We start from the raw sequence: 24,035 nt of genomic DNA, 5'->3' as shown, positions 1-24,035 counted from the left end.
TTCTTATTTGCTTTAAAGAACGCGTCTAAAATGTCAAATATCGTTCGAATTTCGATGTTGCAGGGAATATGTGTAATACCTGTGATTTTAATGGAGTGGGAACTAACCCAACTAGGTCCGGAAAGTGCTTTTTCCATCGTGCCCTACATTTTGTACATAGAAAAGCCTAAAGAGAGTAGGGTGATCTAATGTAGGTATTTTCTCTCCTTTCTCTATTTTCTTTTTCTTTGTTTAATCAGTGATTCTATGTTTTGTTCGTCAGAAATAGCATGTCATTGATGGATCGATGTGACATGAAAATACCGATATTTAAATAAATCATACTTTCCAAGCCAAGCACGAATTAAGCTTAAAAAAGGTTTCCCAGGGAATTTTGTAATATTTTTATTACTCGCAATATATTTTTCAAGCACAAAAACCAGAAGCGTTTTCAACGTTTTCATCAAAGTAAAAAAAATGTATTTTTAAATCTTATAGTACAGGAAAAATAGAATAAGAACATGTCAGAATACAATTAGTAGCAGCATTTTTCTATTTCTATGCTCATCGCTGCAGGTTGTAGGCTGCGTCTGACACGATACGGTGCTATTCTACTTAAAATCGCGAGATTCGTAATTGGATCGTTCCGTTTAGACAGAATGTTCTTATTTCCATATTCTATTAATAACATAGAAGTTTTGTGATTTCTCTTCACATTATTAGGAAAATTAAACTATTTGATTAAAAAATACTTTCGTTACCTATTTACCATATTACTATAGTAACCGACAAAAGCAATCCAATACTTGTCGAAAACTTTTCTAAATATATTACGCGTGTTATGTGAAACATTTTGGTTTCGATGATAAAACTAGAAGCTCTTTCAGCATTTCCATCAATTTCCTTCAAATCCACCAACCAATAAACACGTCTCTCCGAGTGGTACGTTACAAATTAAGTGGTGATCGTTCCCATGTCACTGGCATTGTTTCACATAGACGGAGCAAAAATCTGTTGGCCATTAGGATAATTGAAAAGGAAAGCTCGATGAAGTACGGTCAAACGATCGCTCGCTCTCCGGCTTGTTCTCAATTATACCGAGTAGGACCACTCTCGGAATTAGATTTCCACGAGTAACGTGCAAGCGTTGGTCGTGTGACGCACTGCCCTTTCTGTCGTGCTTTACGGTGCTCCCTTGGTTCGAGGCAAAGGTCGTCTTAATCTTTGAACAGACTTGTCGAGACAGAGGAAGAGAGAGAGAGAGAGAGAGGGTGAAAGTTGGAGAGAGAGACTTTTCTCGGTGACTGGCTAGTTCATTAAAGTGCAATTAAACTCGCGTGAAACTTGCCGGAAACTGTTCGTGCAGCCGTCCGCGAATGCAAATCCTGTATCTTGCGAGACGTTGATTGACTGGTTATCAGAGCTTTGTAGTAATTACTAACTATATTTTTATTTGTTGGATGCATATTGTCGGTGTTGTTTGATGTAAATTTGTAAAGTAGGGAAAGAGACAGTAATAAAGGGAAGAAGTGTAAAACAAGTTTGTTTTGTTTTAAAAAATGTTTTTCATTTTAATGTAATGCAGAAAGGTAGTCAGCTATAGTACTGGTCTAGAAAGGTGAGTAATATATTAATTAACGCGAGACAAAATGAAGTGAACCTACTAAGCTATTAAACTTTATGTCAATTTGGTATAAACTGGTTGCTCAACAGATAGTAGCTTTGCCCGGATAAAGCTGGACAATGATATTGATTTTCGGATTAAGCGTAATACGTATAAGGAACAACGAAGGTTTATTTAATTTCAGAAGGGATCGTAAGAATAAAGGATATCGAGTTTTCAATCCATGGCACTTTATTTATTATTTGTTCATTACTGAATGAAGTAAGGTTTCATTTATCAAATATGTTAACAATATACTCTAATATATAGTTACTTTATGTACGAATAAATTACTAAGAAAACAAATAAATTTCGAAAAATTATATATTACGCTAGCTCACGTATATTCAGAAGAGAACGAAATTCCCTGCAATACAAATTACATCGAATAATTCCAATTTACGTTCCTTCGAATTACAGACCCAACAACAAGGGATTGAGAATAAAATCCCGGAGAGAGCGGTAGAATCAATACCGCATAAGACGACAAAAAACATAACGCCCAGGAAAAATAAATTGAACCTTCTCTTACACGATCTTCTATCCTTGAACGCTAACAAATGCTTCCACCAACGAGTCTCGATCCTCTTACCTACACCTTCCCTACGACCACGTAAACATCCCTTAAACTTCCGTATACATTGTGTCGATACAAGTCCACCGAGTCCTGTACCACTTAAACGCCACGTCGCTTTCTCCATATTCATGATCAGACTACTCTGTGTATCTAGTTTGTTGTCCATGTGAGACCACCCCTAAAATTCGTTTGGAAGGCCACCAATCAGAAAGAAAAAATCCATCTTCCGTATTAACACTATGACGATCGGTGTCGTTATACTAATTACCAATGTGAATGTTAACTATCAGTACACGATATTTATTTGTATATATATTTTTGTATTTATTTGTTTATTTATTACAGTAGAATACTGCTGATTGAATTGCTTATCTAAGCAAACTTATCAAAATGAACTCCTATTTTGTTAAAAATTTGTGAAATTTTATTATATGGTCCGATGATTTTCATATGGATAAAGTGAGTTTCAGTCAGGAAATACGCACGGGTCATTAGAGAATATGTACAGAAACTACGATTGCGGTGGTGTTCGCTAAGTTAATTTTGAAAATCGCGCCCGCAGAATTTTCAGTAAATGACACGAAGCTGCGTTGCAGAGGAAATGGTCGTTACGTTGAACGTCGAATTGGTCGTCACGGAGAAAGCAGTAACGAGAGCACGATGCGTGAGATTCTGTCGAGATTCCAAGAACCAGAATTCATCTGTCGTGAAATTGTTATACGATGAGAAGTGGGATTCTTAGATTGCAGTGCAATCACATCTGAAGAAACCACTCGGTCTTTTGAATCCTTTTCGCAGAAATCGAGGTTTTGGATTGAGCTTTAAAAATCGTTGGGTAAATTGTCGAAGAAGGAAGGAAAGATTTTTTATTGCGTGTTGGTTAATGTGAATTTTGCTTCTATTTTATAAATAATGAATAAATTGTAAGAATTTAAATATGCGTATATTTCGTTGCAATATTTGAAATTAATTGGTTATTCTATGTGCTGAGAAACAAACTGTATTACTTCGCTTAACTTTCTTTCAACGATGTTTAACTATCAGAGAAAACTGTACACGACAGACGTAACATAAATTGAAGTAATAAAAGCTGTAATTAGTGTATCTTCGATCTTATTGCATTTCTTTAACTTTCTAAACGAATAAAAAGAAAAATCTATAAGAAAAGTATTGAAAATTCTTTCTTCATAAATAGATCAACAATAAGTTAGAATGTACTTAAAGTACATTCGTTACTAAGCGACAGTACCGCCATTGTCCGCAAATGTATAAAGTTATACAACTTTCTAGTTGCCACACTACTTTACATCGTATTCTACTTATCGTTACACGATTTTCTACTTTGGCTGATACGTTATTAATACGCCGAGTAGCGATACGTAATAGTGAAGACTAGCAACGCAAGAAATGATCGACGAACGTTTATTCGCGATGCTGCATAGCGACGCGAATGTTTGTCCAAAGAAACTGGGACATTACTCGGTATACTTTCTCCCTTAAGTGAAAAAGTAAGAAGTTGAGGCAAACGAAGATGGTAAAGTCCTATTCGCTCAAAAGAAATAGAGGACAAAAGGGAATGTAGTTTGCGAAAACGTCACTTTAAGGTAAATATTCAATTTCCAGTATGAAAATTCATATTTATGCTACATCTGAAAAATTCTGAAGTGCTTGAATTCTTTCAATTCAGTCGTACTTTCATTTTGTACCTAATATTAGTCAACCTCGCTGTTTTCTTTAATTTCTGCATTAAATGTCCAATCAAGCGTAGTATCTATTCGAATTTCTCAAATGTGTTTCTATAAAAGAAATTCGTAGTGAATAATTGCCTTTCGATCTTGCCAAATACATAACGACTATATCGACTGTTAAAATTGCTATATATGTGAAATTTAATGCTATTACACGTAATATTATCCAATATAGCAATTTCTCTCAACCGAACCATAGGAACGTTACTAACTTCACAGACTGTCAAATAAAAAAAAAAAAATTACCTGAGTTACCATCTATTTCAGTCCGAAACGAGGGGCCGCGGTTTTTCACGGGTTCCGTAACAATCGGAATTCCAGCTGGGGGAAGACGAGAAGTTGCTTTTTCGGCGTGAACACTGTGGATAATCGGGGCAGAGAACCTCGGCTTGAAGTGGAAACTTTTTCTCTCCGCTGGATTCCGAAAACAATCGTAGTTGCAACTAGAAACGAGTCGCAACTAGTCGCATTTTTTGCCTCCCGTTCCTGCGGGATCCAAAACAATCGGACACTCTCGATCGAAAATGCGAAATTTTTCCAGAGTGGTGCAGCTTGGACCGTTCACTGTCCTGTGGAAAAGAATGAAACAATCGCGTCTTTCGACCGGAAATATCGATCCAACCTTTCCTGGGGCGCGATAAGCTTTGAGCAATATACTTATTTCGTTCCACAACAAAAATCAGTTTCTTTCGCTATTCTGTGTAGTGGAATTTCAAAAGACATTTTAAATCTATAAGAATTCTCTACTTTAAGATAAATACTTTAGTCCTTTTAACACGATTGCTACTCATTCTACCTATTAAAAAGATTCAGAGATACACGAAAGTGAATATAGAGACGCGTAAACGAGAAGGAAAGCGGCGTCGGTTTTTCATAGATTTCTTCGGTGGTCTTGTTCGCGATCCAAAGAAGACGACGACTGAGGTGGCGTATCGGATGGATGGAAGAAAAATGGTTAAGAAGCGGAAAGAACGAAACGGACAAAAGGAAAAGAGAAAAAGTATACGTTCCTCTAGTTGGCTAGCGAGGCATAAGCATGAAAAGCAGAAGGATCCCGAGGAAGCATGAAGCGTAGCCCGAGCGGGACAAAGAGTACAAAGGGAAAAACGAGCGGTGACGAGGACCAGTCGATCGAAGCAACGGTGAATAACGCGAGGAATTCGCGAGATGATACCCAGGACTTTCCTATTTTGTAATAGCCGAGCGTACCGCTAACGTAATATCATGCTTTGTGCTTGCTGAAATTTATAGAAAATGCTTGCTCGTAGTCGCGAATGCTAAAATCTGCGTTGCTGGCATGTCTGTTTCGACTGTGATGTAATTTAAAACGAATAATTTTTTTAGAAAAATGCAAAATATCAAATATATGGAAGAATCTTTGAATATAAAAATCATGCGTCGAATATCTCTTAGTCATATAGAAGTTATGTAGAAGCATAGTAGCTTCTTAATACAATGGATAATTGACCGTTTAAATACTCTTGTGATCTCTGCGAAATGCAAGTATTCGAATATTTTCCTGACCTATTGTATATTAAGGAAAGAAAAATATGACGTTCTAGAGAATAGCAGACTTAACATTATTAATTTGGCTGCTTCATACGTTTAATTAAATAACTAGTTGTTGGCTAACTTTAATACTCTTACTACACTTTCATACGTTACGTCAAACATTAATTTTCCCTTTCTTCACTTTTAAACTTGGCAAAAAACATTTCTCGTTCCGCAAGTATCGTTTTATCTTCGCATTTCACTTTAAGCTCTATTTTCTTCACGGTTGGTATGCCTTTAATTTGTAATTCGTGAATATGCAATTCCGCATTTAAAGTCCTTTATCCTCAAACAGTCTTATTACCTCGACCTTAATGAAGACAGAGAATCCAACGAACAGGTTTTCACCTCCACATCATTTTTTAAAATCCATTTTCCTCCATTGAAACAAGATAATTTTTTTATTCTATTTATTTTACAAGTTGTAACAAATCCTTTGTTAAAAGCTTTCTAAAAATAAATAATTATTACTTTTATTAGAGCGACGGCTAGACATTTTCAGGATTGTCTCCTTTTTACTCTGAAAAATATATAATATAATTGGAAAACGTCACGTGAATTTAAAATTATGAACAATATTAATTACATATATAGGATTCTTTTTTAATTTATATAAATTTTTCACAAAGTTGAGAAGTTCCTTTTGCTTTTTATAATATATTATATTACAACCAAATACGATGTTTCCAACGAAGGATTTCGACTCGTAAATGTTGAGTTTTAAATAGAAGACTGAATACGAACTTTTTTGTTAGCTTGATATATTTCTAATAAAATATCATTAAATTAGATCTTCAATGTCGATCAATATCAACAACATAAATGCCTTTCAGTTACTTTCTCTTCAGTATTCTCGTATGAATAATCAGTCGCAATAGAAGCATCCCTATAGAGACACCATTATACACAAACAATACGAATAATTACCTAAGCGTAAGATAAATGTTCGAAGATGGCCTGATATATGTTCGATCGTGAAGAATAAAGGTTTCATCAAACGGAAGAGGGAATGGACAAAGACTGAGCAAAAAGAACTTTCCGGGTGAAATGCGTAGCGTATGTTTATTCTCGAAATACGAAAGGAAAACGTGGGGAAAATAAGAAATTCCGCTGCGTCGAGTGTACGGAGTCACGAAAGTTTTAGTGTTTGGAGTAGATATACAGGGTGTTTCAAACATACAATTCAATTGAACAGTGAGCGGTGAAAAATATAGTTACGAATAGCGTAATTGCTGAGAATTATATAAAAAATTAAATGAGAAAGAAACTTTCTACGTTCAATATAGCATTTGCTTTAGTCCAAGCAATAAGAATTAATGCTTCGTATAAAAGTCATTTTAAGAAATAAGTAAATCAAAGGGAAACTTTTGAATAAAGATTCTATGGAATATCATAAAATTCCGTATTTAATGAGTAAAGTTAGTAAAATTATATCACCGTAAACTGGTCTCCAAGATTTCAAGAAAATTTCTAAAAGGAGAAATTGAAATCGTCCTCGCCGTTTTCTGGGCAATTGTAGGAAGAAACGAGATGAAATTACGAGGAGGAAACGTCAAAGCAATCCTTGAAAATATATTTATATCTTATGATTAACGTAATACTCGAAAATTATTGGAGCACATAATCAAATATCATATGAAACGATGATACACCTAAATGGCGATAACAAAATTTCGAGGGAAGCGGAATTAAACCCGTACAATCAAAGCTTACCATGACTTCGACAAGAATAGCAGTTGTTAGCGAGCATAGTTGAACGGTGGGAAGAATGTAGTCAGATTCCAGCCAGCGTATACAGTTATTAATCAAGAATGTATTCACTCAACAAGAATGCAGTTAGTCGTTGATGAATAGAGTTAGTCGCCGTAGAAAGTAGTCTTGAATACTGTATACCGATGAAATTCCAATCGAATGTATTCCAGTTGTGAAAAACAACGACAGGGACATTCGCGTTGGTCGATATTACGACGTGAATATAATGTATAGGAGCGTAATGGTATCGTTCATCGGTGAAAATAAATTCAGGTGTCAGGGAATACAAATACGTACGAGAACAGAGGCAGTCACGAACAGGGATTCTGTCAAATAGCGTAGTCAATACCAACGTCAGCAAGATCGCATTCAGTCGTCAGGGAACGTAGCAAATGTAAAAAGGTACAGTCTGCGTCAGCAAGAACAGTTGGATGCCATCGAAATTGTGATCAATCATGCATATGCACAAACACGTATTCAAAACACGCTCGTATGTACAAAGTCGCACTATGGTATCCCGTATTTTGTATGAAAACAGGATACCACTGATTTCCGCAGAGAACAAAAAAGGCTTCTATTCATTAATATCGAATGGAATTCAAAGAAAAATATCGATCGCACGCTTCATAATCATTTCATTTGCTATTTGGGGTGTTTTTGCCAATGTTAAAAAGTATCGTTTCAATGTTCGCAAGTGAACAAATTTTAAGGAACTGTTTCAGTTCAATCGCGTACGAAACTACGAATCTTTACATTACAACACAAATATAAATAACACGGATTAAAATTCTTCTGAAATTCATCTTCCATTTGATATAATTCCATCATCCGCACGACTATTATCTCTTAGAACTGAAAGATTGCTTCACGAGGCATAAAGACGTCCGTTACGCAACTTTCCAGCCAAACATCGTTTCACCGCACCGCAGCCTACACGTCGAACCAGTCCGACGATATTAATTCCTCTCGATGCGAGAGCATCGAACGTCTCATCGTAGTAGATCGAGCGTAGCACCCGATTCGCGTGCGTGTACCCCTTGCAGAATCGCGAAACAGAGAGAGTGGAGCAAGTCTGTGGGAAAAGAAGTAAGGAAAGGAGCCACGAAGGCGGAGAAGAATAAGGCCGACACGCTATCGTCGCTGCTTCCAGTCACGGGCGAACGAGAAACAGAGACAAAGAGAAAGAAAGATGGACGTACGGAGAGTTGGTGGAAAATGGAGCGGGACAGTGGAAAATGCTGAAGAGAAAGAGAGACGGCAACAAAGGTGGAAAAAGGAAGGGTAGCTAGAACGCGAGAGGCAAAGAGATCGGGAGGGAGTTGGTGGATTTTGCGAGCACAGAGGGGTCGGGGGTGGCGCCGCAGGCCGCGCCGTCGCCCAGCATCCCTCGTTTCCACCCGCCCACCCTCACGAAGGCGCACCCTCACGCCGAGAGTATCTGCTAGTCATACGCTGGCCCGTTGCGAGCCCGCCGATATACCGTGCCTCTGTCGCTCGCTTTGCTCGCCTACGTGCACGCTTTCCTCGTTATATCGTGATTACTGCGTGTCGCGTTGACCCAGTTAAAGCGCGCGTATGGTTGGTATCGCGGTTGTCTCTCGACGTCTGTGCGTTTTCGCGAAGAATTTCCAGAGAATTATTATCCGAAAAAACAATATCGTCATTTAACTTTTTTTTGCTGATGCAGCGGAAAGAATAGTGATCGAAGAGTGACTTTGCGTAAGGCGTTTAGCCGAGGCTGACGCGGACAGTTGTCGCCTAAGTTTGTCGTGCTCGATCGGAGACCGGTGGAGAACGAGAAACACGAGTGGCTCGTGCACCGGAGGGAAACGAACGCGAGGGCCATCGGCGCAGCGACACACCAAAGAATTCTCCTCGAGCCACTCTTACCCACATGGTCTGTGTTTTGCTCCACCACCCTCCTCGTCACTCCTACGTGGCTCCCTCTCTGCTATTCACACGAGCGAGACTAGCTCGCGTGTGACAAGGACACGCGAACATCACCTGGTCTCCTTCGTTGAGAGAGAGATTGTTGGTTGATCCTGCGGTGTGTATATTTTTCGAGTGCACGCGTCTCATTGAAGGCAGCAGGTGCAAGGCTCATCGAAGTGTGCTGCTGGCACTTCGTTCTACTCACGGGCTAGTGTTATGCGTACCGATGACTGTGCGAAGTTGCCTTCGTTATATATGAGACGCGTATGTTGATGTAGTCACGCTGGAATCATCAAAACATTGTGCTTCCGGTATCGCCGCGGTAATCGGTTGCTACTATCATCGATAGGACCCTTCAACGTCGACGTTTGGATCGTAAACACTCATCGTGTTTGTAACGCTCGATTATTACGCGAAGGTACCAAGATCTATTGGTTATGTTTAGCTCGTACGTTTCTAACATCGAAGGTGCATCATAGACGAAGGTGCACTAAGAAAGTGGCACATTGTTAACGAGGCTACTAGTTTCTGATCGTGGCGGACAGTTCACGGGAAACTTACTGGTATGTTAGTGTCACAGTTGTAGGTGATTGATAATAGAGGAGAGTTTGGAACAGGGCAACGGAGGGTAGAATAGAACAGCAGGATACAGGGGACGTTGAGGCGGATACAACAGCATTTCCATTCCCCGGTGGACTAATCTGTTCCGCGTCTCGGAGGAAACGGTAATCGATACGATGGAAACGTTCATGATAATAGGTATCTGCTTCCTGTGCTACGAGATGTGCAACTTGATCAGACGTCACGCCATACCGCAAACGCTGGAGCCTCGCCGCTCGAACCAAGCTTCTGCAACACCATCCCCGATATTCTCGATTTCCCACAGGTTGCAGAATCGTCCAGGTGAGCACCAGCATTAAGTCGCAGGATGATCCTTGTTTGTATCTCCTTTCCTTATACCAAACTCATCAGTCGCGTGTGTCACTTGGAAGAAACAGCAACGCGTGAGATAAAAGTAGTGAAAAATCTTGAAGAAAGCTATTGAAATTCAAGAAAGAGCGACAACGACCGTTACCTACCTCTTGTTAGAGGTTCGAAGTTGTTTAAATAAATTCTTGACTTTTGGATGGTGAGATATCCTAAACGAACCATTTACAGGAGAAGATTCTGAATCAAAGCAAGAAACATCCCTAACGATTTCAAGTTACGGCCAGTTGTCAGAGAAAATTTAAACGAATTCTCGTGGTTCATTTACACGGATATTTACACGATTCAAGATGATCGCGTGATCTTAATAAAGCGTAGAGTATTTGTCACGCCCGAACTGTGACGGGACGTCGTGATCTTGGAGAACGGGGCTAATCCGAACCGAAGGACGGAGCGGAATTCGCGCTCCCCTGACAAATGTACTTGGACATGATGGAGCGCATTCCGCGTTCAATCGATAGAGAGACGACATAAACGTGCGACGATCGTTCCTGGCTCCGTTTATCGCGATCAATGAGATTCCGATCAATCGAACCGAAGAAACCTTCGTGTCAGTTATCTGTTTGAAGGATCGAAACTCTGTGTGCGGGGTGTCGAATTGCTTGTTAAAATGCGTGCTTGCGCGGAGTCGAATGAAACCTTTGAACCGCGTGGACAACGAGAATTCTCTTATTGCGAGTGTTTCTCGAACTGACAGAATCCGGATATACCTTCCACGAGAAACAAATTTCATTGGTTTATCGTCGAACGGATATTGTGGAAGGTGGAAGAATTTCGGTTGAGGCACTAGGAACTCGCGATTTCACTGCCTGTCTTCGAGGAGTAAACTCGGAGAAACAACTTCCTTTACGCTAGGATAGGTACTACTTGGTTCGAGGCGATTATATGAAGATGCAGCACACGTCAACGATCCGTGAAAACATAAGGAATCAGAACCAGAGTTTGGGAAACACGGAATCGAAAATGTTCTACGTTTAGTCGGTCCCGTACTGCGCTGACTTCAAATAGTTGTTTGTTATCGAATGTTTCGATATTGATTGGAAGCTATCAACGATAATGTTAATGTGATCTATTGATCTGTTGAGGATTTCAGAAAATGACAGATTAGTTTGGCTGTATGAAGTTGTATCGATGGTATATACGTATGTCTACAATTCTATGTGTATCAATTACACGTTAAGAGAAGAATAATTATTGAAAGATATTCTGCTGATTGGAGTTTGAAGAGGAGGAAGAGGTTGGAACGTGCTCGTTGACGAGCGGCTGTTGATCAAGTGCAGGTTGAACGAAGAAGACACGACAGACAGAACCACGAAAATTGAAGAGAGATGGACTCGTTAGAGCGACTGATAAGCTCCGGATCGCACCAGCCAGCCCTAACGGCCGCCACGAGGTCGCAAAACGCCTTCGTGCAGGCCAACCTTTGTTCCGTGATCGGCCGGAAGGGTCGTCACTTGACTGGCACGTTTTGCTTAACGGGAGACACGATGGAGGGCATAATACAGTGTCTGGTGTTCCTGAAAGCATTCTCGGTAAGAGGATCTATTGTTTCTCTAGTTTCTCCGTTGTTTAGCGTTGTTTCAATCTACGTGTAAAAGTAAGATAGTTTTCTACTTGATAGTTTTAAAAATTCAGATGTTAAGTCATTGTTTATGTAGTTAAAAATTCAAATTTTGCTTATTGGAATTTTGATAATAAATGTTTTTGGTTCGATAGACTGCAGTTTGCAAGTATTACGTGTTGAAAATATAATAGATATTAATTATTATTGTCGGGAACTACACTGAATATTTTGTAGACCTTTGATCATTAAAGCCCTATAAACAATATAGAGTTATAAACAATATTCTACATTCTGTCTATCAAGAAACTAAAGACAATATTTCAGTCGATTTACATCTTGACAAAAGTCTCTTGTTCGTATAAAATGCGGCAGAGAATGTCAAAAAGTCGAGAAGTCCTTGGAAAGTTTCTGTGATGCGAATAGCTCGGCTTGTTCGAAAGAAAAGGATGTCAATGTATAGGCAACGTTTGCGGAATACCGAATACTGATACTCCAGAAAGCTAGCTGTCTATTTAACGAGCGTACATGCAGACAAGGAACAATGTCGAAATTGTTTAACCGGATATTCGAGAGACGTCTGCTTGGTGAGAGAGAGAGAGAGAGAGAGAGAGAGAGAGAGGAAGTGAGAGAGCATGTACCAGTGAAGGCAATAATGACAGCAATACATACCGCAAACGCGCAGCTGATACACGTATACTACTTCTCAGAAGTATATAGATATATAGTTGTTTATTTTTGACACAACTTGAATTAATTAAAAGTTATTCAAAGTCAGAAACTTCCAACATTTATGCAAACAGTGATATTTGAATAACAATATACACAATGGCTACGATAAGTATTGGTACACCATTCAATTTATCATATCGTTTGCATACTAACTAATTATAGGTTCAAATAAAGTGGCTCAAGAAAATGTTTATCATTGAAAACGTTTATATATGTATTGTATGTGTTATATAAGACATTTTGAAATTCCATTATCACTGTAACGAAAGATGACTGTCGTGACTGTATTAGTGAAACTTGAATTTAATCTAAAAGTGTATATAGGAGTTTATACATATGGAAGTATTGGCCAAAATTTGTATACTCTCACTGGTAGTTATTAGTAACGGTATATGATTTACGTTATATATGTATATGTATACTTTGATTCGAAGAGAGTTTCCAATACTTTGCTACTGGAAAGTAGGATTAAATTTTGGTTCGTTCAAAGAGGCTTTAGTTTGTATCTCTGTTTTAACAGAATCTGTATCTGTTTCATATAGTAGGATATTATTGCTTTCCTGAATTGGTTGACACTCCTCTTTCATTTTATAAAGTTTACTCACTTTTATTACATCCTTGTGATTTTCAAAATTTTATTAGATTTGATATTATTTCCTAGTATCCCATTGATCGAGTGTTTTTTTATCTTATACGATTTAGCATTTATTACCTAAAATCGTTAATAATTTTGGGAATCTACAGAAAGATGGACGGTATCTAAGCCTATCATAATATTGTACATGGTCCTGAAAAAGGACACAGCAAATACTACGTAAAACACTATACATTTCAAACTTGACTTTCAATGCGTTCCAAATTGAACTTCAAAAATCTGCAGAGCACCATACCAAAACCTCTTCTCTCTGCAGAAGCAGACTTCCGAAATTGCTGCTCGAAGTCTCATAACAGCGTTCAACGACTTCCAATATGTAATCGTGCTCCTTATTTTCAAACACTACTACCAAACTCAAGCGTATCGCACTAGGATGCACATAACATCACGCTCGGCCGGTTAAATTCAATCGAACGAAACAGCACCCGGTCTGAACGAACCCCAAAAACGTCCTCGATCTAATACACCCTCAAAGGATGCCTCGATGCACTGTTTCGCACGGAACGTGTGCACACATTCGCCGACAAAGGCGAATCCTCTTCTTCGTACTCTACAAAGATCGACCGGACTTTACGTTTGCGAGACACTTCAATCTCCTGCCCTTTGAAGGTCTTCTCTCCCAGCGTTTGATATCTCGAAACGACTTACCTCTACTTGCTTCTTACGCGAGGATAATGTACGGGCGAGCTTCTTTTCGTTGACAAAACCAATTGTCCCCAAAATGGAGACAAATCGAACCTCGAGAACTCGCGATTGATATCCACGAAAAACGCATCGTTTTCCTATCGTCAACGTGCAAACCACTCGAACAAATCGCCGACGTCAAGTCGTCGATAATGAGAATTCGGTGGTGCACAGAATTATTCGGGAAAGTCGTGGGAACGACGTTCGATAGGGATAAGGAGATCCAGAGTGAAAAGAGAAGAATCTGGGCACTAGCGATGGAATTAAACACGCACTTACTTCGTATCTCCTGCAGATAGTCATGTAGATGGTAGTCGTGTCTCATTATTAGACTGGAAATTTTTATGCATTTGAAATATATGAAATATTCACATGGAACAAATTCCTATTTCGATTCCAGTTTTTTAGTTATATTCATAAAAATATGAAATCGCATAAATATTCGCGGTCTACTGGTTACACTGCTAATAAAATTTCAAAGTGATTTATATAATACGTATAATATATGCGTAAACATTATGCTACGTGTTCCAATATTTTCATAAGCCACTGTATAATTTCCATTTTTCCAACAGCTCCTCAATTGAAGAGGTGAAACATAAATTCTTATGAGTAGTAATCAAATCTTCCAAAGTGGAACTTTCGTACTAGACTTGAATTTGTGAGTACATATTGAACTTGATGCCATTCCAGTGTTTCCTTTTCTCTACGAAAGAAATTTTCTATTTGCGCTTCCTGTCTCCGATCCCAGAACCAACTGGGTCAAAGAATTTTAATCGCTTCGCTCCGATGCAAATTGCGCGCGATCTTTTGCGCGGAATAATTCTCGACCGAAAGCTAGCCGAACTAATTTCATCGGATAACGGACCAGAACCAGGCTTCTCCTGGGAATCCCTGGTTCCGGAAACCGTGCGCCGATTCTCGCGTTCTTTCGTTTGCTCTCGCGGCAATTATTTTCGCTCGCGATAAACGGTTAGAACACTCGCGGGTGAATGGATTTGCAGTTAATTGCTCGTTGGTATTTTTGTTAAATTTGAAAGTTGTTTGTCGAGTTCGATGACTTGTATAATGAACGGCGAATGAAAAATCGATCCGAATGACGAAGGGAATTAACTGTTGGTTATGTTAAGTGATTTTGTCGAATTTATAATGTTATTTCTTAGTACTTTCTAGAAAAGGTAGATTTTATGGTTGATAACTAACATATCGTTGACCGACTAAAAGCATATCCATGTTTGTACACGGATCAATTTAATTATTGAAGTATAGAATTGTGGAAATTGTCATTATAACAGTAATGGGTAATATATTAAATGATCTAGAAATTTAATTTTATTATAACGTTATGGCACACGTTAATTTTTGCATAGCATAGGTAGTCAGTCATGTATTAGAAATTTAAATTTTCCTAAAGATTCATTGCCACTTAGTTGATTTTTAGAAAGTCTCACTGTCTAATATTACCGTTTAGTTAAATTACTGATTAATCATCTACTCATCATAAATTATATATTATTATATAGTCATTATAAATTTAAGTGTATTAGTTTATAGATATTTTATAGTCCTTAAAAATGCATTCAACATTCTATATTTTTACTATTAACCAGTTGTAATTTTACCTATAATCAACGGCTGTAGTTATATCACGAACGGTTTAATTGAAGTCGATAATGATTATTACTTGGATATATTACAAATGGAAATTAGATATCGATCATCAGTCAACGTTACAATAATATCCACATAAATTTCGAGAATTGTAATGTTGCCAATATTATTCTCTGTTAATTTTCTAAATTGTTTGATTTCGATCGAACAGTGATGATTATATATACGCACGAATCTATAATTCTATATTTTGTGTAGTCAACAATAATATAAATTTAAATAATTTTATTAAATTTCGAAACAAAATAAAAAATGTTGCATGTTAAAATATTCTTCATCATAATCAAAAACTTATCTGATCTATACCTGGGATCTTAAGGTGGAAATTAAATCTTTGTGGAAACAAGAACGCTCAATGGAAGCTTGAAATATGGATATTACAGCTGAGAAGTTTTTAGCATTAAGTCAAACATATCATAGCAAATTTCTCTTAAAAGGCTGACACGGACGAGAGACGTAAAGAGGGACACGATTTTTAAACACTTTCTTCGACCCTCTGGTTCTAACTCGTTAACTTTTCGATTCTCACTTTGCAACGCTTTAAAGTCTGATTGCACACTTCTTGGCTTTTTCACGGCTTTTCATTACTTTCTCGTGCAATTATGATAAATATATATGTTGGTCCTTCAAAATTACACGTTACTTCTTGGTTGACGTTATTCACTATATCTTTCCTAGATGGTCGTTGCAATAAATATGAAAGAATGTACACATTTGAACTATTTCATATAATTAATTATAATGTAACGCGCGTAAGGTACTGATTACCCGTTATGCATATAAGGGCGTGTAATCGGATGCAAGTGAACAGGAACTAATTCTTTATGCAAAAATAAATCAAAAGTGTGAAATAAATTTTTTCGCTTGATTCTGCGCAATTGCTATCAAAATAACTCGATGTTCTTCATGAGAAAGACGTATCAAGACGTATGATGCGAATGAGAAAACATCTCAAAATGACGATAGTCGTGAAACGCGTTTGATTTGTACCAAATACCGATAGATATTCTAATTCTCATAACCGATACTATATGTTGAAAATTAATTCAATTAATCTGATATCAAATTAACAATCCTATATCTATAATTGCGAAAACACTCGACTAGAATTGCTAAATAATGAAAATAAAGAACTCTGTAAGAATCCATTCGATCTTCGCTCTTCAGTTCCTGAAAAACCTAATCTCAAAGTTCCATTTATCACGAGACCTGGCTTAACACGACGGTGAAGCTTCCTCGGAAGAATCTCCGGTGTTTTCATCGAGGGCCTTTAAACATATAGCCGCGGTACATGTATTTTGTAGTCTATCCATGAGCGACGTCGTTGACGATGGTCGCGTTCCTCCTCGGTCGAGTGGCTGGCATTCTTCGTTTCCTTCGCGCGGCCGTGACGAAGGGTGCGACGAAGGTGACGATAACATCTCGACGAGAGGAGGCTGCCTATGAATTTTTATCCGTTCTGGCCGTAGGCTACGGCCGGCTGAAACGAACGAATCGCGATGGCCCCCTATCAAGAAAAAACCACTTACCCCGGCGAGCTCGTTTGACGATCAAAGTTATTGGCGTGGTGACGTAACGAGGGTCGGATGCGAGTCTCAATGGAGGTTTGAGATGATGCAGCGAAAGTCGAACCTGTATTTTGATGGCAAAACATTTTGTGTTGGGGAAAAATTATCGCGTTTATAATCGATGACATTATTAAGCTTTTATGTTAAAATGAAAGCTGAGGGAAAATTAACACACAAAGAGGACAATAAGATTCGTACGTAATAATTTACTAACTAATAATGTTACTAAATCGACAAGTTACAAATTAATAATTTGTAAAATTTGATTTCTTTTGTTACCAAACTTGCTACTGTTACGTAAAAGAATTTATAGGACTTGATTTCTTATAATTCGCGATTTGTAAAATTTCGCTAATAATATTAGTCAATTGTACGAAAACGTCCTAATCTTTGGCGTTAAATTTCATGTACATTCATACACAGTATCATTTCCTCATAGATATTTATTACTACGTAGTTTTATGAACAAATTTTGAAAAATTTTATAAACGTAACTTTGCTTATTTATGGAGAGTTTATCGATAATTATGGATCACCGATAATCCAAAATGCACTAAATGCGTTAAATTATATCTGATCGTAGACTTTCCAAACGAGTATCTCTCGTCAATCAAGGGAGTCCGCCCGCAATATTGAGTTATGAAGTTTCCACCGAACCGAAGTTCTAATATCGTAAAGTAAATTTTTCTTGAAATCCTTCCGTCGCAGCTCTTGCCCTCTTTCTCTCTCTCTCTCATCACTCTGTTACGTGCAAGTTCGTATTAATAAAGTTCCCGTTAAAGGGTCGACTGCAGGTGGTTTCGTGGTTTAACGTCGAAGAGGTATTAACGTTCATCTGGATGCAAGATGGATGAACTGTGAGATGGTTTTTGAAATACTGACGTCTGCGAATTTTTGTTTGAAATTTGCTGCTATGCTTACGCAGTTATTCTCTAGAGACGAAATTATCTTCTACACGATTATAGGAAACGTAATAACATGACGGTCATCCTATTCCCTCAATTTTCTCCTTAATAAAGTTTGAATTGGAAACCGGATTAGGCGAAACGGAATTAAGGGAAACAATCGTGGAACTTCGACGTAAACCTCCGCGGAGATAAAGCGTATCCCTCCGTGCGGGTATCAAGAAATAATTCACACGGCTATTATCGAACGACAGTGTAGCCCGTTTTTCCGCAGGAAAATCGAATCACTCACGGGAAAATCCCCAGTTTCGCATGCTCGCTCGTTGTTTATTTAAAATTTCGAGCCGCTCGAAAATATACGGCCCATCCTATCGAGCGTCCCTTCAAAATCGCGGTCGACTACCCTCATCCAACCCCTTCCACCTATTTACATTTGGAAAATCAAATTCGCGTTTCATGGAAATTTAATCATCCGATATCGCGGATTACTACGCGTGACAACGCAAGCATATCCGTGCTAAAGGGATAGCGACGATGATGTTACTGTTGGGGTTGATCGCACGTGGATTGATACTCGTTTTGGGGATGTTATAAAGGACTCTGCATTTTAATGGCAATTTTTTTGTTTACTCGAAATTTGCAATATATTTTGAGGATTTTTAGGATGGATACATTTTTCCTTCATTTGTAATTAATTTTAATCTCAAACATGGAGTGTGCCTTTTCGTTATTTCCGCTAAATTTCTGTTTTGTATTTCTCGATTTTTGTTAAAACGGTAGCTTGCGAATTTTATAGCAGACGTTTACCAAAGGAGATAAAAGTCAAATGTTTCAGTGTAGATATATGAACTTAAGTGATTTTTAAATAGTCGGAAGTTTAAGAAATAATGGTCAGGAAGAGTGATAAGTTGAATCTCTAATGGGGCGGAGAGAAGCGATAGAAAATTCTCTTTAGCAAATGAGGATTATCTCCTTTCTCTATTCTTTGTAAGAAACAGAGATTCGTCATAGGTCATATTTTATGAGGAATTGTTGAACTACAATAGCGACTAAAAGTTTGGAAACGTCCCAATTCCACCTGGACATCATATTTCATGATCTCGCAGTATCACTCAAAAATTAATCAAAATCACACCCAATCTCCAATTTCCAGCTCGCAAATTGCTTCAACTTCACCCTAGGATGTACCCTCATAAATTCACGAACTCATAAATCGAACGAAAGAAAGAGGACCACAACGAAGCTCCTACAAGATGAAAATCTCTCTGGTCCGACGATCGAAGAACGTTAATTACGTGATCGCGAGGGTAACTCTGTGAGGTGTCCGTTCAAGATAATTAAAGGAGTCTGCCTTTGTAGCGCTCTAGCGGTCTCGCGGTCGGCTCTTTCTTTGAGAAGGGGATAGAACCACTGTCGGTGACGAAACTTCACCGATATTTTAGCCTCTTCGAGAGCGAGGGAGACAGGGGAGATAGTCTGCTACTATCCCGTATGCGGCCAAAGAGACGTTATTTCCCGATCCCGGTCGGATGTGCGCATCTGCGACAGCCGTTCGTGTCTCGGAGAGAATACGCTCTCGTGTCTTCGAGGCTTGACCTCGTTCCAGGTGTTCCGCTAGTCTATCTTTCTCCCTGTTACTTCCTCTGTCTCTCTGTCTTGCATGCTCGTATCCTCTGCGGGGCGTTCTCGTAATAATAGATTTATATGCATAGCTTTCCGCGAGCGGTACAGGTGGTTTCGTACCTACAGTACCTCGTGCGTGCAAACCGTTTCAGGAGTTCGGTAATGCAGCAGTGTAATAATTGTATTTTAAATGGCGATACGTTTGCGTGTCACGAAAAAATTTTATCGTATTTTTCTGTATTTATCGGCTCGACGCTCTCCAACGAAGTTTGATTATCGTAGAAATGACTTAATTCGTTGCTCGGTGTGTCGGTTGTCATAAATGTTGCGATTTAAAGGAGTATTAGTTGGGAGTTTTGTTGGAACGTTAAAAGGAGATACGTGTACAATAGCTATGAAAAGTATTGGCACATCATTGTACGTATTATAGCATTCGCACTATATTTATTGTAGAAAAAAGTCATGAACGGAGGAGAATGAAAATTTAATCAAGGTTTCCAATACCGGAGGCTGATAAAACCACTTGAAATCATCCGCCACTGTATTTTGACGTAACGCGCCAGGAATGAAACTGAGACTCGAGTCCTTGGCACCCAAGAGTGACGAAAAGCAAATTTTCTAGCTCAGTGACCTATATGATTTTCTCATCATAGGTATGACGGAGGGTTTATGCATTGTTAGAAAACTCCACTCTTCTAGATGAATAGGTTTATGAGTTTATACGGACTATAATCGGCTTTTTGAAAATCCTCTTGCTACTCCGGAAAAAATTCCTAATTAAACACAATAGTTACAGGTTGTCTTTTCCGAAAACAAAGTATCTCAAACCCGTGAGTTTAGTTGCTCTAGTGTTAGAATGAATGGAAGTAGAGAGTGAAGACGAATAGCTACAATAAGAAATAAATAATATTTTTCACAGATTTCTAGAAAGAATTACTTTCCAACCACAGTGCCATTGGTAATGCGCTGGAGCACTGTCGTCTCGTTGAAAAGAGCAAAGCTTACCGCGTGAAGCTTCTCCCTGTCGCGAAGCAAGAAGCTTAAACCGTCTCAAGTCCGGGAAAGCTTCGGCTAAAGAGGAAGAAAACATCTGGTTGGTTGGTAACTTTGATATTTTGTAAATATCGTAATTACTGAAGCGTTTTTCGCGTGACTAGTCCCAACCTCTACTTACACGTAATTGATCGAGACTTTTCGCTATTGAAGTCTTTTTATGGATTACGTGTCGAGCGTACCGATGACTCGATTCGAACTGGTATCCTCGGCTAGCAGTGGATAGAGCCAACTCACGAAGAAATATACGCGGGTTCGATAGCCTGTTCGATATTCAATATATAATTTAATAACGTAGCTGCATATAGGTCAAACGTTCTTTCTCTACTCTCTTTCCTTTTCCGCTCTTGCATTGCCTGACTTTCGTGTATCACATATCTTGTCCGAATGTCGGAAGCCGTGTGTGCTCGATAAACCGAATATTTCACGGTGTATTTGTCGAGGATAGTAAGAGAAGAATTTGATCGAACGATTTGAATCCCAGTCGTGTTAACTTCTTTGTGTGTGCCCGAGATTAATGAAACGATGGCTGTTCAGATCACGATCTGTGTCACTGTGTCCACGATGATGGATTTGTGGTCTATTTATGCTGCGTTTCGAGATTTTTCCTCGCTTCTTCTGTATTGTGGAATGTTGCTCTTGACTACAATTCTTGCAAATTCTTCAAGTTTCTGAACATTCAATTTGTTTAATTTTCAAACTTTGTAATTTTGAAACTTGAAATTTTTATTGACCTTCCTCCAAATCTTCAATCGTGTTCTATCAGCAAAGCGTCCCTGTTATTTCCGGTCATACGTTGTTCGTTATCACTTAGTTCGTTTGTTTGCTATAACTCTTTAACAATGCTTCCAGCGACATATGTTTGTATGATATTTTTTTTATTTTGACCTATGGGATATACCGATAACATTTGGCGGAAAGGAACTGAGACAGCCTGTATAAACGCATACGTTGGTACTACAAAAGTCTCTTTCTTTTTCTCTGGTTTTCTTCCATTGTTTACCATACTCGCTTGAACGCTACTTTAAACTCCTCTGTCAGAGCATGCTGACCGCCCTCAGGATACTCGAATCTTTACACGTACTAGCACAAATACGAACATCTGCACAAAAACCCTTCGCTGCCCTTTAGCCATGTTTGACTCACATACGCAACTCACGGATCTTTGCTTTTCAAACATCACAGTCATTTTAAATAGTATAAGATCTTTGACTTCTATGATACAATGTTTGAGTACATACCTTGAAATCTTTGTTGTCTGTACCACAGAGAAGAAAGAAAAATGACGAAATATAACGCAATAGCTTTGAAAGATACGCTTTCGCTTTGGGTAGAAATACTGTAATACATGTAATAAGTTATTATAAAATTTAGCAAAAAATATCAATTGATAGGAATAATATACGATTAATTATAACGATGCAATCGCAGAAAATGAAAACATTTCTCATAACACCGAATTCTCTCCATAGAATGATCTTAACTTCACATTTGTCTGATATATCATAAGCTTATATTACTGTCGTGATTAAGCTACGGAGTTTTATGCGTTTCTGAAAAATTTAAATACATTAAATGCATATAATATGTAAAAATATGTAAAGCATCCTAAGTACAGTACTCGTTATAATATTTACTGCGTAAAACAAATTTCTGGTTAGATTCCATTTGAATTTCCATAAGTATCCGTAGCGTAATCACGACATATGCACTCCTTTACTTTCTTGAGAAATATGCTCCATCATGATGTATTTATACGTCTTATTTATGCAATGACTTCCTTTTTATTTTCATTAATCTTCCTCCAGTTCTACCTATGTAGGAAACTAATGTATGGTATTCTCGTACTAATTCCTTGTCATTGCAGTATTAATTAAAATCTCTTCAATCATCTCCACTCGTATAAAATTTGTCTGACCAAACGCGTTTGCATGGCACTATGTGGTTTACTCGTTCCATTTTGAATTCAAAATTTCCAAGTCGCAGCGAGACTGCTTAAAAATCGATCGACCGGCATGAATGAAAACGTGGTTGAATCGTGAGGTCGTCGGTGCAAGGCAAATAGAAATGAACGTCGAAATTTCAGACACCGTGAATGCAGTTCAGGAGCGTGGCGTTGTTTTTACTGGGTAAACGACGACGAACGACATCCACGGTTTCATTTAGCGGATGCGCAAACACCGATCCGCTGCCAATAAACACGGCCGGCTCTTGGTGGCTGGCCACTTATGTATTCAAAGCCTGTTCGAATTCCGCGATGCTTTCAATCCGGCTTGTTCGCAGCTTTGGAATGCTATCTGCTCGCGTTCCGTCGAGAATCCGTCTATCACCAAGTGTGCCATGGACAGATTATGTTAAGCACTTTGTTACATTCTCGACTAAAAAGTCTTGAAACACCTCTTGCTTCCAAATCTAACCAATTGAAACCATCATTTCAATGTGATTGCAGTTAAATTACGAGCGTTGCATATAAGTAAATAGATGATAAATGTAATGTCCTTTGAATCTTCATGTACATGGCAATTAATTTGTTTCGTTATAAAACGACACAGAAATTAAACCAACTAACGAACCTGCTCAACATCTTCACGCATCGTCGTGTCGTCAGTTCTCATACGTACAATAATAAACGCGCCGATAAAAAAAGAAACAAAGTAACAGCGCAGTGTCGATCGTATAGTCGGTCAGCGTTCCACAAGCTTGCTCGACGAATCGTGTCACCAGACATATCTCAACAACAGCTTAGAACGTTGAAATTCGCCCGTGTAAATTTCAAATGCTAGATCATCTAAGAAGTTTGATTTTTAATTGGAGGCAAGTTCGATCGCGCACTTAAAGCAGATGCACGAGCAGTAATCAAAGTTCGACTCGCGATGTAGAACTATGGTCGCGCAGCTGACGGAAGCGTAGAGCGACGGAAGAGATTAAGAGGGATGAAAGGTGCGCGTCTTAATTTCAGCACGTGCAAGTGCGAATCGAGTGCTCATTGCTTTTAGTGAATTCACCGATCGTGGAAAACGCAAACGCCTCGACAGATCTGAATCTAGGTCCCTAAGCTTTTGACGCTCGACGAACCGTATCGGCTTCTTCAGTGCCGAACGCGTTTCACGCTTTTTCGCCCCCGCCCATTTAAGCAAAAGCAAGATCCGTCGAGGAGACACGCGATGGAAATTGCCTCGCGAGATTTAACTTTTAATAATTTTTAACCTGCAACCCGGAAACGCCTTCAATCTGAATCTCTTCTTAGGGGATTTATGAAGCGGTTATTAAATTTGTAGGGTGGTTGGGTCCGCTGTTTTTAGAGTGAATCGGTGTTTAGAATGAAAAAGGCGGCTATCCTTTTTAACGGGACAGTTCGAGTATAAAGAGGATTAAGTAGGGAGAATTGCTGTTT

At 38.6% G+C, this 24,035-nt stretch overlaps 1 protein-coding gene across 20 annotated transcripts in view; it reads left to right on the top strand.

Annotated features, from left to right (window-relative positions):
* LOC132914767 (neurobeachin) overlaps window positions 1–24,035 on the top strand; it is a 425,174-nt gene that overhangs the window by 178,446 nt on the left and 222,693 nt on the right. For 3 of the 20 annotated variants that reach the window (XM_060974286.1, XM_060974220.1, XM_060974264.1), the window contains exon 1: window positions 8,719–11,721. The exons of 16 other annotated variants lie outside the window; for them this stretch is intronic. In XM_060974286.1, coding sequence (XP_060830269.1) covers window positions 11,518–11,721 — 204 coding nt within the window. In that variant the 5' untranslated portion in view covers window positions 8,719–11,517. Of the gene's footprint in view, window positions 1–8,717; window positions 11,722–24,035 lie in introns of those variants that run through there. One more of the 20 variants, XM_060974172.1, reaches the window with a different exon arrangement.

Source organism: Bombus pascuorum, chromosome 1 (genome assembly GCF_905332965.1).
Source record: "Bombus pascuorum chromosome 1, iyBomPasc1.1, whole genome shotgun sequence".
Classification (NCBI taxonomy): Eukaryota; Metazoa; Arthropoda; class Insecta; order Hymenoptera; family Apidae; genus Bombus; species Bombus pascuorum.
The sequence above is the reverse complement of the archived record's forward strand: the minus strand, read 5'-3'. Positions and strand labels throughout refer to the sequence as shown.